General features: G+C 51.6%; 2 protein-coding genes across 12 annotated transcripts in view; one reads left to right on the top strand and one right to left on the bottom strand.

Moving 5' to 3' along the window:
* The first annotated feature begins 1 nt into the window (after position 1).
* GNPTG (N-acetylglucosamine-1-phosphate transferase subunit gamma) lies at positions 2–7816 on the top strand. Of its 2 annotated transcripts, none has more exons than XM_036410972.2 (11): positions 2–89; positions 208–265; positions 350–417; positions 6299–6353; positions 6420–6503; positions 6598–6691; positions 6767–6881; positions 6951–7033; positions 7134–7262; positions 7355–7436; positions 7518–7816. In XM_036410972.2, exons 1-11 carry the CDS (start codon positions 38–40, stop codon positions 7613–7615), a joined length of 918 nt encoding a protein of 305 aa, XP_036266865.1. In that variant the 5' UTR covers positions 2–37; the 3' UTR covers positions 7616–7816. The 2 variants fall into 2 exon arrangements, with proteins under 2 accessions (XP_036266865.1, XP_036266864.1); XM_036410971.2 differs by having other exon boundaries at positions 6408–6503.
* UNKL (unk like zinc finger) overlaps positions 7793–16050 on the bottom strand; it is a 48055-nt gene continuing 39797 nt past the window's right edge. For 7 of the 10 annotated variants that reach the window (XM_036410960.2, XM_045571475.1, XM_036410961.2 and 4 more), the window contains 5 exons: positions 15326–15418; positions 14243–14470; positions 11463–11665; positions 11132–11386; positions 7793–10325 (listed from right to left, as the gene is read on the bottom strand). In XM_036410960.2, coding sequence (XP_036266853.1) covers positions 10170–10325; positions 11132–11386; positions 11463–11665; positions 14243–14470; positions 15326–15418 — 935 coding nt within the window. In that variant the 3' untranslated portion in view covers positions 7793–10169. Of the gene's footprint in view, positions 10326–10389; positions 11013–11053; positions 11387–11462; positions 11666–14242; positions 14471–15325; positions 15419–16050 lie in introns of those variants that run through there. The other 3 variants (XM_036410967.2, XM_036410962.2, XM_036410963.2) reach the window with 3 other exon arrangements.

Here is a 16050-nt window from a genome sequence, read left to right as displayed (position 1 = left end):
CCCCACGTGACCGCGCGTTCTGCCGGCGTCCGTAGTGATGGCGGCCGCGTTGGTTCGCCTGCTGCTGCTGTTGGCGCTCGCGGCGGATGGTTAGTGTCCTGCCCCTGGCGCGCCCTGCCCAGGCTCCGGGGACCCCGCGCCCCTTCCCGACGCATCCCCCAGCCCCGTGCGACCCTTTCCCGCCTCCTCACGCCCTGTTCCCCACAGGACCCGCGCTCACGGACGCCGCCAAGATGAAGGTGGTGGAGGAGCCCAATACGTTCGGGTGAGCAGCCTTGCGTGGAGCCGCGGGCCGGGCCGAGGGGCGACCTAGGGCCCGGATTCTTCCTGACCCTACCAATCCCCGCAGGCTCAACAACCCGTTCCTGCCCCAGACCAGTCGCCTGCAGCCCAAGAGGGACCCTTCACCCGTGTCTGGTGAGTGCCGCTCCCTGGCCGCCGGCGTGGTAGTGGCCAGGAAGGGAGCGGGGGACTGGCCTGGAGCCCGGGGTGGACCGGGTCAGCGCTCGGGAGCTTGCTGCAGGGGGGCCAGGTAGGGAAGGACGGCGTCGGATGAGGGGCCCTGGAAGTTAGGGCTTAGAGGCTCATGCATTGGTTTGTCAGCCTTTGACAGTTATTTTTTTTTTAAATCAATCTTTATTGTTCATATTATTACAAAGGTTCCTCATTTTCCCCCCCCTCCACCAGGTTCCCACCCCACCCTCCGCCCCCTCCCCATCCCCCATTGTCCTCATCCATAGGTGCACAGTTTATGTTCAGTCTCTTCCTCCCTCCCTTTCCCCGATAGTAAATCCCTTTTCAGATAGTAAATCAGTTACTTAGCATTTTCTCATATCAATAATACCTCCACATGCCCAATGATACATTTCACACAAAAGACATTTCCAAATAGGTCAACCAGCCTCATCCAGGCCCCACCCAAGGCACTCACAGATCAACACCCCAGCCCTATACCAACTCAACACATCCAGATCTAAGCCTTCATCACTTGATTCAGCAGACCCTCAAGTTCCCACCAAAGTTTCCAGCCATGTCTGAGAGGCAGCCGTGGGGCAGGGGCAGGCGAGGAGCGAGCTGTTCCGGGCCTGGCCTCTGTTGCTCTGGTTCGTTCCACAACCAGCTGCTCCGGGTCTGGTCACTGCCGCTCCCGACCTAGTTGCTCTGGACTTGGCAGCTGCTGCTCCGGGTCTGGCCGCTCCCAGCCTGGCAGCCGCTGCTCCGGGCCTGGTCGCACCCGACCCGGCTGCTCCGGGCCTGGTTGACAGTTATTTTTGAGTGCGCAATAGTTCAGAACATTCTCATATGACTTTTATGCTTTTTTATGCATAAGCATACAAGTAAAAAACGTGTAGTGTGGTTTTTTTGTTTGTTGTTGTTTTTGTGGCTTTGCATTGTTTTTTTAAAACAGTACCACTGTATAAGTTTGTGCATTTGCTGTTGTCATTCACTGTGTCTTGTATTCATGGTGGTGGATGCTGGTCCTCGTTCTTTTCACTTGATGCTTGGTATTCCATAGGATGGTTTTGCATTCGCTATTATTAAGCAGCTAGAGGCCCAGTGCACAAAATTTGTGCACTGGTAGGGTCTCTAGAGGCTGCTGGCCGCCTGCTGCCTCCACCATGTGGGATTTCCCTCCCTGTCCCTGGCCTGCCTCGCCCTCTGGTCAAACTCGTCGAACTCTACTATAATAGAAGCATAATTGCATACTATGCTTTTATTATGCTAGAGGCCCAGTGCACGAAATTCATGCATGGGAGAGGGGGTGTCCTTCAGCCCAGCCTGCACCCTCTCCAATCTGGGACATCCATCTCACAATCCAGGACTGCTGGCTCCCAACCACTTGCCTGCTTGCCTCATTGCCCCTAACTGCTTTTGCCTGCCAGCCTGATCACCCCCTAACCACTTTTCTGCTAGCCTGATGGATGCCCAACTGCTTCCCTGCTGGCCCAATTGCCCCTAACTGCTCTCCCCTGCCGACCTGGTCGCCCCTAACTGTCCTCCCCTGCAGGCCTTGTTGCCCCTTGCTGGCCTGGTCACACCTAATTTACCTCCCTTGCCAGCCTGGTCTCCCCCAACTACCCTCCCTTGCTGGCCTGGTTACCCCTAATTGCCCTCTCCTGCCGGCCTGGTCACCCTTAACTTGCCTTCCCTGCAGACCTGGTTCCCCCCAACTGCCCTCCCTCCCCTGCCAGCCACGTTGCCGCTAACTGCTCTCCCCTGTAGGCCTGATTGCTCCTAACTGCCCTTCCCTGCCAGCCTGGTCCCCTCCCAACTGCCCTCCCCTGCAGGCCTGATTACACCCAACTGCCCTCCCCTGCAGGCTGGTTGCCCCAACTGCCCTCCCCTGCTCGCCTGATCACCCCCAACTACCCTCTCTGGCCGGCCTGATCACCCACAATTGCCCTCCTCTGCTGGCCTGTTTGCCCCCAACTGCCCTCCCTTTCTGGCCAACTTGTGGCAGCCATCTTGTGATGACGTGAGAGTGGCCAATTTTGGGACAGTGTCACGGCAAGGTCATCTTGTAACAATGTCGTGTAAAGGCATGTCACCACCTAGGCTTTTATTATATAGGATTTATTAGAAAAACAAGCAATAATGTATTGACTGCAGCAAAAACATACTTAGGACTTTAAAACAAGGAAGAGCATAGAACATGGATAGAGAATGTGTAGTAGCTTTGTAGTATAACTTGATATCTGGTATCATGATCCTTCTTTGTTTTTTGTTTTATTCTATTGCTGAAGCTATTTGGGTCTGTTTTGGTTCCATATAAATTTTTGGAGTAATTTGTTCTAGATCTGTGAAATATGCCGTTGGTAATTTAATAAGGATTGCATTGATTCTGTAGACGCTTTGGGTAGTATGGACATTTTAATGATGATTCTACCAATCTATGAGCAAGGTATATTCTTCCACTTGTTTATATCTTCCTGTCTCTTTTTCCAACATTCTATAGTTTTCTGAGTGCAAATCTTTTACCTCCTTGTTGTTTATTCCTAAGTATCTTAATTTTTTTTGTGACAATGGTAAATGGGATTGTTCAATTTCTCTTTCTGAAAATTCATTATTGGTTTATAAAAATGCCATAGCCGAGCCGAAACCAGTTTGGCTCAGTGGATAGAGCGTCAACCTGCGGACTGAAAGGTCTCAGGTTCAGTTCCAGTCAAGGGCATGTGCCTTGGCTGTGGGTGCGTCCCCAGTAGGGGATATGCAAGAGGCAGCTGATCGATGTTTCTCTCTCTTCGATGTTTCTAACTCTCTATCCCTCGCTCTTCCTCTGTGTGAAAAATCAATAAAATATATATATTTTAAAATGCCATAGCCGAAACCAGTTCTAACTCCCTTCCTCTCTGTAAAAAATAAATAAAATATATTAAAAAAAAATAAAAATGCCATAGATTTTTGGGTGTTAATTTTGTACATTGCCGAATTCATTTATTAAATCTAGTTTTTTTGTGGGTTTTCTGTGAACAATATCATGTCATCTGCAACTAATGAGTTTTACTTGCTCCTTTCCAATTTGGATTCCTTGTATGTTTTCTTCTTGTCTGATCACTGTGACTAGCACTTCCAGTACCATTGGGATTTGAATATGGATTACATTGAATAACTGGGTCATTTTCAGTAGTTTGAGATCTTAATATTAAATCTTTTTATTCATAGACACAGGAAATCTTTCTATTTATGTTTGTCTCTAATTTCTTTCGGCAGTAGCTTGTAGTTTTCAGTGGATAAGTGTTGTGCCTCCTTGAATAAATTTATTTCTTTTTTATATATTTTATTGATTTTTTACAGAAAGGTAGAGAATTAGTTAGAAACATCAATGAGAGAGAATCATCGATCAGCTGCCTATTGCACACCCCCTACTGAGGATGTGCCCGCAACCAAGATACATGCCCTTGACTGGAATTGAACCTGGGACCTTTCAGTCCGAAGGCCGAGGCTTTATCCACTGAGCTAAACCAGTTTTGGCTGTCCCTTGTTTCTTCGGTTAGTTTTTTGTTGTTAATCCACACCCAAGGATATTTTTTCCATTTTTAGAAAGTGGAAGGGAGGGAGGGGGAAGAGAGACATACACAGAGAGATAGACCTTGATGTCAATTGGTTGCCTTCTGCACACCCCCAACCTGGACAGGGAATTGGACTTGCAATACAGGTATGTGCCTTTGACAGGAATCAAACTTGTGGCCCTGTGGAGCATTGGCCTAAGCTCTAGCCACTGCACCACACTGGCCAGGGCTCTTCCATTAGTTCTCCCCCTCCCCCAGTTCTGCTTAGTTTTTTTTTTTCCCCCCTTATTTTTTCAATTAAATTATTATATGTGTACATATTTTACCATTGCCCCCCCCATTAGTTTTTATTGACTGTTTTTCTTAGGTGACATGTCTGATTTTCCCCTTTTTCCCCTTTGTGTATACTTTGCATTAGTTATTTTTATTAGTGGTTACCATGGGGATTATGTAACATCCTCAAGTTTAGAATCTATTTGAATTTATACTATCTTAACTTCAAGTATATATAAAAACCACTCCTACACAGCTGTTTCTCTATTGACCTTGTTGTTTTTACAGATTACCTTTTAAACGTTGTGCACATGCTAACATAGATTTATAATTTTTATGCATTTGTCTTTTAAATTCTGTGTATTTACAAAGCAGAATTGCAATGCTGGCTTTGTAATTTGCCCTTTCCTGGAGGTTATTAAAGTCCTTTCATTTTAACTTGAATGACTCCTTCAGCATTTCATGTAGGTCAGGTCTAATTGAGAATGAAGTTCCTCAGCTTTTGTTTACCTTATTTTTTTGAGGATATTTTCCCTGGATATAGAATCCTCGGTTGAGTTTTCATCTGTTTTCTGGTTTTCAAAGTTTCTGCATAGAAATCAGCTGATAGTCTTATTGAAGACAAGTTACTTCTTACAGCTTTCAAGACTTAGTTTTTGACATTTGTCTCTTGGGTCTTGATGTGGGTCTCTTTGAGTTCATTATATTTGGAGCTTCTGGGACTTGGAGATTCATGTCTTTTATCAAATTGGGAAGTTCCTGACAATCATTTCCTCAACTAACATCTCTGTCCCTTTCTCTTTTCCTTTGGGGACTTCCATAATGTGCGCCAAAGGTTTCTTAGGCTCTGGTAGCTGATTCTTTTCTATTGTTTGTTCAGATCTGCTATTGAATCCCTTGTGTGATTTTCATTTCAGTTGTATTTTTCAGCTCCAGAACTTTTTGGTTTCTGTAGTGTTCACCTCTGCCCACATCATTTTCCTGATGCCCTTTCGTTGTTTTCTTACAGTCTTTGAAGAATATTTAAGGTAGTTATTAGAGGTTTAGTAGCCCTGGCTGTGCTGGTGGTTCCGTTGGTTGAGTGTTATCTCATGTGCCGAGAGGTGGCTGGTCCAGTTTCTGGTCAGGGCACATACCGGGGCTGAAGGGTTAATCCTCAGTAGGGAGCAGGCAGAAGGCAGCCAATGGATGCTTCTCTCTTCCTGTGCTTCCCTCTCTCTCTAAAATCAATGAAAACATATTTAAAAATAAACAACAAAAGTCTTTAATAAGTCCACTGTTTGGGCTTCTCTCAGGTGGTTCTGTCAGTATTTGCCTTTGAATAGGCAATGTGTTCCTGTTTCTTAGTATGCCTTGCAAATCTTATTGAAAAACGGGCCTTTGGAAACCGATCTCTCTGCCAGTTAGTTTGCATACTGGCTCTGTAACGGGGCAGTCTTCACCAACATCTGGGCATGTTCTGAGCCTAGAGCGCAGCCTGAGGTGCGTCTTGCTGTTAGGCGTGTACATGTCTTAAGTTCCTAGAGTCTTGCTTCAGACTTCTGAATCTCTAGGCCCCCTCGGCTTCATGAGCAGTGCCCACTTTCCCACCTGCGGTCTGAGTTGACAAAACAAAGACCAGTCCTCTGGCAGCCCCCAGCCAGGTTGGAATGCTGCAGATAAGGTCCTTGTGAGCACCAGGAGGGTTAGTGGGGAGGCACAAGACAAGAGAAAATGCCTTAACCCTTGTGCTACCAGCTTGAAGGTGCTTTAGTTCTACTTGGTTGCTGTAAACCTGTTTTTCAAAGCTCCTCTTAGGGTAGCCCAGCCTGTTTTGCTTGCTCTTTAGATGTTTTACAGGGGGAAGGAGCTTGGAGTTTGCTTAGTCTAAGGTTTTGCTGACGTCACCCAAACTCTCATGCTCCATTTTTAAAGTTTAAACCAACCTTTTTCCCGATGGCCCATTTTGTGGCTTGTCTGCTTTTCCACGTGCCTGCTCTTACACTGGACTCAGCCTGTTGCTTTTCCCCTTCTAGGGCCTGCACATCTCTTCAGACTTTCTGGCAAGTGCTTCAGCCTGGTGGAGTCCACGTGAGTGCGGGGCGGGGCAGCGGGGGCGGGGGCTGGGAACAGCCCTGACAGCAGCTGCACCCCCAGGTACAAGTACGAGTTCTGCCCATTCCACAACGTGACCCAGCATGAGCAGACCTTCCGCTGGAATGCCTACAGCGGGATCCTCGGGTGAGCGCGTTTGGGAATAAGGAGCTACAGGCTCCTGGGTGTGGTGCGCTCCCCCAGCCCAACCTAACCCAACTCCTGCCCTGCTCCTCCTCAGCATCTGGCACGAGTGGGAAATCGCCAATAACACCTTCAGTGGCATGTGGATGAGGGACGGCGACTCCTGCCACTCCCGGAGCCGGCAGAGCAAGGTGCAGCTGTGTAGGGTGTGCCCTGGGGAAGGGGGGTGCCTGCTTTACCCACCTTCCAACCGAGGTTCCCCCCAGGTGGAGCTTACCTGTGGGAAAAGCAACCGACTGGCTCATGTGTCTGAGCCAAGCACCTGTGTCTACGCGCTGACCTTCGAGACGCCGCTCGTCTGCCACCCCCACTCCTTGTTAGGTAGGCTGCCGGAGGCCTGGGAGACGGGGTAGCGGGGCTCAGCTAAGTCTGGCTTCTCTTGGATCTCAGTGTACCCAGCCCTGCCTACGGCCCTGCAGCAGAGGTGGGACCAGGTGGAGCAGGACCTGGCCGACGAGCTCATCACTTCCCAGGTGAGGTGCCGCAGCGGGCACCCCGTGGCTGGTGGGCACCCCATGACTGGGTGCAGCACAGCGACGAACGGGGTGCTCCCTCTCCATCTCTGACCTGCAGGGCCATGAGAAATTGCTCAGAGCACTCTTTCAGGATGCTGGCTATTTAAAGGCCCCGGAAGAAAGTGAATCCGCACAGGAAGGCGGTGCCCAGGGCCAGGTGTTTGAGACCTTGGAGAGCTGCAGTAAGGTGCAGATTGGGAGGGTGGGAGCCGAGTTCTCTGGACACAGACGGCCTCCCACCGAGGGGTCTGACATGCCCTTTGAACTTCCCTGTTTCAGGCACATAAAGAACTATCAAAGGAGATTAAAAGACTTCAAAGTGTGCTGACCCAACATGGCATCCCCTACACTAAGCCTGCGGGTAAGTCGCACCTGGGGGGCCCACTGGGACCTGCTGCCTGTGAGCCAGACCCTGACCTGTCACCGCCTGCTGTTTTGCTAGAAACTTCCAGCTCTGAACACTTGGGCTCCAAGGTACCCACAGACAGGACAGCAGAGCAGCTACCTGGCAACCCAGGGTTGCTTGGGAACACCTTATGACCTGGGATGGGGCTGAAGACAGACCAGACTGGCATCCTATAGCAGGGAGGAGGAGCAGGCCAGGACACAGTGCAGAGTGAGACGTCCCAGAAAAGCATGCATCAGGCAGAGGATGTGCTTCCTCTGTGCCTTCCAGGCCAGTGGCTCTCAGGATTGGACTCAAAAGATACGGACAAATAAAGATTCAAATTTTTAATTCCATACTGATAAAAATAATTCCATGAATTCTGTAAACCATTGCATAAATGCTGTAGTGTAAAAAAAATTTAAACAGGTGTTAACAACTTTAAACAATTCACTAAGTAAATGATTATACCTTATAAATACTACCTTCTGAGTTAAGATAATTCCATTCCAATAACATTCCCATCTAAATATTCAGAACAAACATACAGATTGGGGGCTTTCATAAATTAGTCCACGTGAAGCGTCCACACACTGAGTTGAGGTTTGCTGATCAGCTGCACGAGTAGTATGACAAGAATGTTACTGCGAATGTTGAACACTAGAGCTGAGAGACACTGAGCACCACACGCTTTCACTGCTACACCCAGCACTCCCCTCCCACCCTAAGTCTGTGAGGCCTGCAAAGGGTGGCTCCCTCCTAAGGTCAGGGCCACTGCAGGGGCGGGGGGGGGAGGAGGAGGGGGGGAGGGGACACCCAAGGAGCAGCCCCCTGGGAGCGTACCACATGACAGCCCTCACTGCGCCGGGCACTCTGGGAGCTCCATTCTGGGTGGTTCTTTGGTCTTCCCACCACACATCTGTTCTCAGAGCCAGTCCTGACCTGAGAAGGGTGAGTGCTCACGGGCTCCGCCCCAACCCCAGCTGTGGAACCCCTGTGAGCACTGCACCTGTGGCCCCCGAACTCCACAGAACTGACCAGAGTAGCTTATAAATAGACCTAAAGCTTAATTGTTCTTAATTGTTTATAATTGTAAAATGTCTAGGCTAGATATCAGTAATAAACACTGTCCTGTTATCCCCAAAAAGGCCAAAGGCCTAACATGGAAAACAAGTGCATAAATATTAATAAAAAATAATTTTAAACAATGATAACAGTAGCACAAAATATACGTAATTTCTAAGACCTAATAAATCATTATCGCTATAATTAAAAACAAGGATTTACTAAAACCAAGTCCATAGTTAACCTTTAGTAGCACACTAGCTGTGGAATGTCATGATCCACCTTTAAAATGATAACTTTTTATCAATTTGTCTTATGTTAAAAAATGTTTTAAACTTATAGTAAATACATTCTAATTTGGTCACTGATAAAAGTTTTTACCTAGTCACTTTGCACTTTAAAAATGCATTTAAAACTCTTTGGCAAAGCCCCAGGCAAGTAGAAACACAGCGTTCACTCCAGGCTAGAGGGCCGGTACCTGCTCCTGCCTCCCAAACGGCAGGTTCTGCGAAGATTTCCTCTCAGCAATCTAGGCGGGCCGCACTGAGCACAGTTCTACTACTACCCAGGTCTCTAGGAAAAAATGACCCACTGTAGGCCAGAAGGTTCAGGTCATCACTGAAACCCGGCCCGCTCTCAGGCATTCCTTCTTGGCCTGAAGCCAGGCTGCTACTTGGGGCCAGGGACCAGCGTGAGAGCCAGGTCCTCGCGATGACTGACAATACCTACACACAGTTCAGACCACAGTGTCGGAAGTGTCGCCTGAAGCCGTGTGCGCGAAGATGGGCGAGCCTGTCCGCTCTGCGGAGTCCCGTGGTCCCAGGTGTGGGGGGTGCTGGGCCAGCGGGGTGCCCTGCAGCCAGCCCCAGGAAGCTGCGCGAAGCGGCTCTAAAACAGGTGTACCCCCTTGGTCGCACTTTTCGCTAGTATCAAATTGTCTTACAAAGACTGAAGGGAGAAGATAAAACCAAGGGAACCCTCCTCCTCCTTTTGCAAGGCACAGGCTCTTAGAAAAAGTGGCCACGGGTCCTGGGTGCGTGACTGAGCGCCCTCATTGCACGGTGCTGGGGAATAAGACTCCAATTAGTGTGCACGAGCACATGGTTAGGAACAGTTCCTTTCATAAAATTAAAAACATCTAAAAGTATGTCTTCCAATAACCACTCTGCTATAAATACTATTTGCACTTAATTTAAAACCTATAAAAATCCTAGGCATCTCTCACTACTAGATAAATGCTCATTTCATAAGTACTAATTTCAGAATATGAAATCTAATATATTTACCATAATATGAATTACAATAAACTGATAGGAAATATTTTAAGTTCACAGTACAATACAAAGCTTCATATGCATATTAAAAAGACATGAACCTAGAAAGCAGCTTATAGCAGCTGAGACCGTCCACGTCAGTTCCTGTTTACAAAGTGCTTGGCCGGGACGTGAACTCCCAGGATGTGGTCACAGTAGTGTCAGGACCGCAAACCCCGTGTAATTACTGGGCCCACCCAAACCTGGGCTCGGGCAGGTGGTGCTGTGGGTGTGCCGTAAGGTCTACGAGGAGAATACCATGGAACTGGATGCAGCTGGGCCGGGGTCCCGACGTCGGTGGCACCAGGAGGTGAGGCCACCATGGCTGCCGTCACCACGGGAGGGGCTGACTCTCGCAGTAGGGGCACTCGGGCGCACTGGCCACACACGGCTCACAGAGCACACGGTGCTGGCAGGGCTGCAGGACGGCGCCGCGGGCCGGCTCTCCGCACACCACGCACTGCTTCGCTCTGAGCTGGAAGATCACCTGCAGGTGAGAAGTTGGCGGGTCACAGACGGCCCCTTCCCACCACTGGCCCCAGAGGTGAAGGAGAACACGTGGAGATAATGGCTAGCACAAGAAGGCTCAGGACTGGATGGACACGCGTGCAGGGGTCACCCCAGGAACACGGAGACCTTTAAGTGGAAGTCTGGCTCCTGGGGGGCTAAGCCTGCGTGGGAAGGACCAGGCCAGGATGTGGCTGGTGAGTCCAGATTTTCTCAGTGGAACCCTGAGCTGAGACCCAGCCCTCTGACCAGGGGAAGAGCCACCGCCCAGGGACAGTGCCTGGTGAAGCGATCAGGTATGTGCACTGCAGCCGGACCTTGGCCAGTCAGCAGAAGAAGAGGAGAAAGAGGCAGAGTTTTAGAACCTTCCAGATGCTCCGAGTTCTAACAAAATGCCCTGGTGTGGGGGAAGTTTCTAGCTGAGCTGAACACCAGGTTTTTGCTACTCGAGAAAAAATAATGAAATCATGCAAAGAGGTGATCAGTGACCTGCCTCAGACATACACCATGGTTCCAGTTGTATGGGGTAAGAGGGGCGTGATTCTATCCATGAGGACACAGGAGGGGGCTGACGTGGCAGACTCCAGAAAGGAAGGGGAGGGCCAGACCGGCAGGAGAGGTGGTGCACACACTTCTGGGAGCAGAGCATGAGCTGCCATCTGAGGAGCTAATGAGAAGGACCGCCGGGAGGGGGGAGGAGTGGTAGGCCAGGTCCCAGCCATCATCTGGCCCACACACTGCCGGGGGCAGACATCGGGTACCTTGGAAGCTGAAGCCAGGACTCACCCCGTCCACCGCCTCCAAATCTAGGCGGAGCTGGCTCTGCAGCGACTGTAGCTTGGGCAGTGAGATGGCACCGATGTCGCTGCAGCCTCGCAGCCCTGGCAGCGTGGACATGCCCCGGCCTTCCAGCTCCTCCTGCAGCTGCCTGAACTGGGCCTCCACCTCCTCCTTCTTCTGCAGTGCCAGCTGCCGGGCACCGTCCGCGGCCAGCGCACGCTCCTTCGCCTCCTTGGCCTCCCGCTGCCATGCGTCACAGGCCTGAAACCCAGGGGCTGTGGTGGCTGGCAGGGGGCACCCTGGTCTCCCCTGAGCCTGGCACCTCCCCAGGACTCACCTGCTTCACCTGCTGCCAGGACTCCTCCCACTGCCTGATCTTCCTCTTGGCCTCGTCCAGCTGCCGCCTGACCCGCGCCAGTTCGGCGCCATTTGGACTTGCACTTGCAGTGGATGTGGGGCCGGCATTCAGAATGGGGGACGGGCTGGGAGAGAAGCTGCCGGAAACGAAGTCCCAGATGCTCCCAGGGACGCCATTCAAACCTGAGTGTGGAGGAGACAGAGGTCAGCCCAGGCGTGCTGGACTTCACAGACACCCCAGGCAGGACCTGGGCCTCTGGGACTCCACCGACAAGGCTGCTGCCCCTGACCTTCCAGCCAGGCCCCCTCCAGCCTCCTGTGGGGTTTAAACAGAGAAAAGATGAATTCAAGGTTCCTGTGACTGCCGCCTGTGGAGCAGGACTTCTCAGACTCTGGTCCCAGGAATCCTTGACACTGCGGGATCCTAGGCCCCCAGGAGCTTTGGTTTAAAGAACTCCCGCAAGAGAAAACGTGTCACTTACCAACAGGGGAAACTGAGAAACGCACCATCAGAGTGCACTTACACAAACAGAAATGGTTTAGTGTAGCCGCAGGTACACCTATTGCTCCTGGGCTGCAGGCCTGTACTGCCTGTGACTGTGCGCAATGCTGTAGGACATGACACAATGGTAACTGTGTGTATTTAAACATACAAAAGATACAGTAAAAGTACAGTGTAAAAGATAAAGAGCGGCACACTTAGTGCTGAGCTTGCAAGCCTGCAGTTGCTCTGGGTGAGCTGAGTGAAGCCCAGGTTATTACTGCCACAACTGCAGACTTTACAAACACTGTCCCACACCCTCCTCTGCTGCCTCCCGACAAGGTCAGCAACAACACTGAAGCTGCAAGGAGCAAGGAGAGACTGTCTGGTTGAGACCCAGATGACAACAGCAACTGCCAGGAGGGAGTGAGGATTAGTCAGAATAAAAGTAAAGAGGGGAGAGACAGGAACATGGCACCGTCATGGCCATGGGGTTTTGGCTACTGCATGCTGGAGCAGTGGTCAGATTCAAGAACCTTGTGGTTTTCATAAATAAATAAAAAAGAGGGTGTTTAATATGGAGAGGGGGTAGAATTGAGGACTCAATATTTTGACTTGGGAATTGGGTTCTATTGACTCACCTGGCAGAGAGGGCTCTCACTGGCACTAAATTAATGGAAGAAAAGCCTTACCTATACTTTACATCATAACCTGAAAAGATTTCCAAAGTACAGGGACAGGCTGGCTCTACACTACCATAGAAATCTTTTCTTTTTTTTTCATATATATTTCTTTATTGATTTCAGAGAGGAAGGGAGAGGGAGAGGGAGAGGGAGGGAGAGAGAGAAATATCAATGATGAGAATCATTGATCGGCTGCCTCCAGCTCGTCCCCCACTGGGGATCGAGCCCACAACCCAGTCATGTGCCCTTGGCTGGAATCGAACCTGGGACCCTTCAGTCTGCAGGTCAACGCTCTATCCACTGAGCCAAACCAGCTGGGGCCAGAAATCATCTTCTAAAGCGGCTGTGTGGCCAGCGTGGCTGTGGTTGAGCACCAACCTATGAACCAGAAGGTCACGGTTCAATTTCCGGTCAGGGGGACATGCTCAGCTTGCGGGCTCCGTCCTCAGTAGGGGGTGTGCAGGAGGCAGCCAATCAATGACTCCCTCTCATCACCGATGTTTCTATCTCTCCCTTCCTCTCTGAAATCAATACAAACATATTTGAAAAAAGAAAAAGGAGTGGCAGTGGCACTTAGCCCTTGTTAAGCCACTCCTGTGGACCGGAACGGGAGCTTGGGTCCTCAGCAAACAACGGACAGCAGTGTGCCGAGGGTGGAGCACCTTCTGTGCTGACACGGGCTGGCGACTGGCGGACCGGACTGACCGACTCTAAGCTGAGGTGCTGAGAGGAAATCTACTGCCAAGCTCCACATGCACTGTTCCCACCAGAGAAGACAGTTCCTCTGAGCCACAGAGCCTTCCATTTCTTACAGCAATCCAGCTCCATCGGAGCCCTACGGGACCACCGTCACATATGAAGTCTGCTGACCAGAAAGTTGTTAGGTGGTGCATGACCATTTAGGAACTAAAGAGATATTTAAAAAATACTAATTCTTGCCGACACTGGTTTGGCTCAGAGGACAGAGGGGCGGCCTGCGGACTGCAGGGTCCTAGGTTCAATTCCGGTCAACGGCATGTACCTTGGTTGCAGGCACATCCCTGGTGGGGGGTGTGCAAGAGGCAGCTGATCGATGTTTCTCTCTCGATGTTTCTGGCTCTCTATCCCTCTCCCTCTCTGTAAAAAATCAATAAAAATATATTTAAAAAAAATACTAATTATTTTAAAGTATAACAGGTTACACAGAACAAGTAACACTTCTGAAAGAAAGAAAAATGAAAAACAATAAATGGCACTGTTCCCCGTTTTTGCAAATCCGCCTGCTCCGTGCTGGGTCTCTGGTGACAGCGCCCCGCACAGCCTCGGAAACGCCACTGCACGGGTGAGTGCACACGGCAGGTCGCGCTGCAGTCACAACCGTGGCCAGGGCACAGAGCCCCTGACAGAGCCCCAGGGCACCGCCAGCAAAGCAGCAGACACGTGGACAAGGGGCCGCCTGGGATACACGCCAAGGCCCACACCACAGGGAGCGTGCAGGGCAGCATGGTGGAGTCTGAAATGAGGGCAGCCAAGTGGGGACACCCACCCGCACACACCTCGGTTTATTCAGCAGTAAGCTGTCACTATAGGTAGCCCTCCCCCAAAGCCCCAGCTCACCTAGGGAGTTGTAGGACGAGGCCGAGGAGCCCAGCACCCTGGGCTCCGACTTGAGGGGTGGCGGCTGCTGGGGGGGCGTCATGGCCGAGGAGACAAGAGGCCCCGACAGGGACTGGGAGAGCGAGCTGAGCGGGGAGGTGGACAGGGATGACGAGGATTGCAGGGATGGGGAGCGGGCCAGGCAGCCAGGAATGGTGACGGGCTCTGAGCCCCCCAGCGACCTCTGACCTGTGCAGAGTGGAGGGGCGGGGTTAGTGAGAGGCAGCAGCAGCCCTCTGCCCAGGAAACAGCACAGCATTGCCTCTGAGCTGTGGTGCAGCAGCCAGGGCAAGGGGGCACGGAGGGAGGGTGCTGGGGGTCCCAGGCCTGCAGCAACCACGTGCGGTGCAGAGACAGAGCTTCCCCAGGCCGAGATGTGTCCATAGCTCCCAGCCACTCACACCAACGGCAAGTGCCCGGGACGAGGGTTTCAGCAGGGTCCCAGAGACCAGACAGCCACCGGCATGGCGGCCCCAGGACTTTCAGGGCCCCCAGAAACATTAATTTGTTTCAACGTCGGAAGAAAAAGATAGGCCCATCTGGTGTGCCACAGTCCATCATTCCCTGTGAGGGCACATGCCTGGGTTGTGGGCTCGATACCCACTAGGGGGTGTGCAGGATGCAGCCCATCAATGATTCTCTCTCATCACTGATGTTTCTACACCTCTTTCTCCCTTCCTCTCTGAAATCAATAAAAAAAACATTTTTAAAAAGAAGAAGAAAAAGATGAGCTTTTAGGCCAGAGAAAAAGATTCAGTACATGTTTATACCACTGTCATCCAAAGCAGTGGTTAAACCGTTCGGAAGGCTGTGAAGGCTGGCCGCCCGTGTCCCCATTCTGCACACCCCACGCCCATCTCTGCAGGGGCCACTCTGCTCCGATGGAGGTAAACTGAGGGGCTGTGAGGCTGGTCCTGCCAGGGTTGCAGGGTCCTGGAGGAGGGGGAGGGCCTCTCCCACCCGAGGGCCATTTAAGGATTCTGGAAAGAAACGCCCGGCCAGCCCAGCCACCCTGACAAGAGCGCCTGGCGTCATCCATCTTACCTGTGGGTCCCAGGTCACTTCCGTCCTGCTCGTCCAGCTCCTTATCCAGGGGAGCGAGGCTTACATCACTAAGATGGAGATCTAAGGCAGAACCTGTCCAACAAGACACCTGTTATTGCTCAGAAACACTCGGAGCGGCAGCAGGGAGATGCCTGGCTCTCCGGGGAGCGGGGACACCCCGTCTCGGAGCTGGGGACCAGGAACACCCCTGCCCGCCTTCAGTTGGACTCACTCTCCTCCTGCACAGCCAGAGCCTCCAGGCTCCCACGTGGTCCTAGAGCAGGCCTCACCTCACTGAAGTCGGCTTCTATGGTTTCAATGTCATGGGACGACATTTGACCAAGTAAACATACTTAACCAGTAAAAGGGAATTCCAGGAGGGTGCCATCCACGGAAAGCGACTCAGTCCACGGCGTGCGGCTGCTCTCGCACTAGCACTGACGTCTGCACCGGGGCCACAGCAGGGTGACCCGCACCCTGTTCTCCACCCTAATCCCCAGTGGGTCCCTCCCATCCCCTCTGTTCCCCAGGACACCATACACCCCAGGCGCGTCTGCTCAACAAGATGGGAATGGAACGGTGGGGCCCTCAGACTGCCTCCGCCCCCAAAAGCTTTCTTCAGAACCCTTCTCGGGCAGGACGGAGCGGGCAGGACCGAGGGGGCAGGACGGAGCGGGCAGGACGGAGGGGGCAGGACGGAGGGGGCAGGACGGAGGGGGCAGGAC

The sequence above is a fragment of the Pipistrellus kuhlii genome, unplaced genomic scaffold (assembly GCF_014108245.1).
Source record: "Pipistrellus kuhlii isolate mPipKuh1 unplaced genomic scaffold, mPipKuh1.p scaffold_m20_p_4, whole genome shotgun sequence".
Classification (NCBI taxonomy): Eukaryota; Metazoa; Chordata; class Mammalia; order Chiroptera; family Vespertilionidae; genus Pipistrellus; species Pipistrellus kuhlii.
This window is presented reverse-complemented; position numbering and strand designations above follow the sequence as displayed.

Coding starts and splice junctions, on each gene's coding strand:
- GNPTG (XM_036410971.2), top strand. CDS start 38: ATGGCGGCCGCGTTGGTTCGCCTGCTGCTGCTGTTGGCGCTCGCGGCG. Junction 6,504..6,597: donor GCCTACAGCGGGATCCTCGG/GTGAGCGCGTTT, acceptor GCTCCTCCTCAG/CATCTGGCACGAGTGGGAAA. Junction 6,692..6,766: donor CCCGGAGCCGGCAGAGCAAG/GTGCAGCTGTGT, acceptor GGTTCCCCCCAG/GTGGAGCTTACCTGTGGGAA.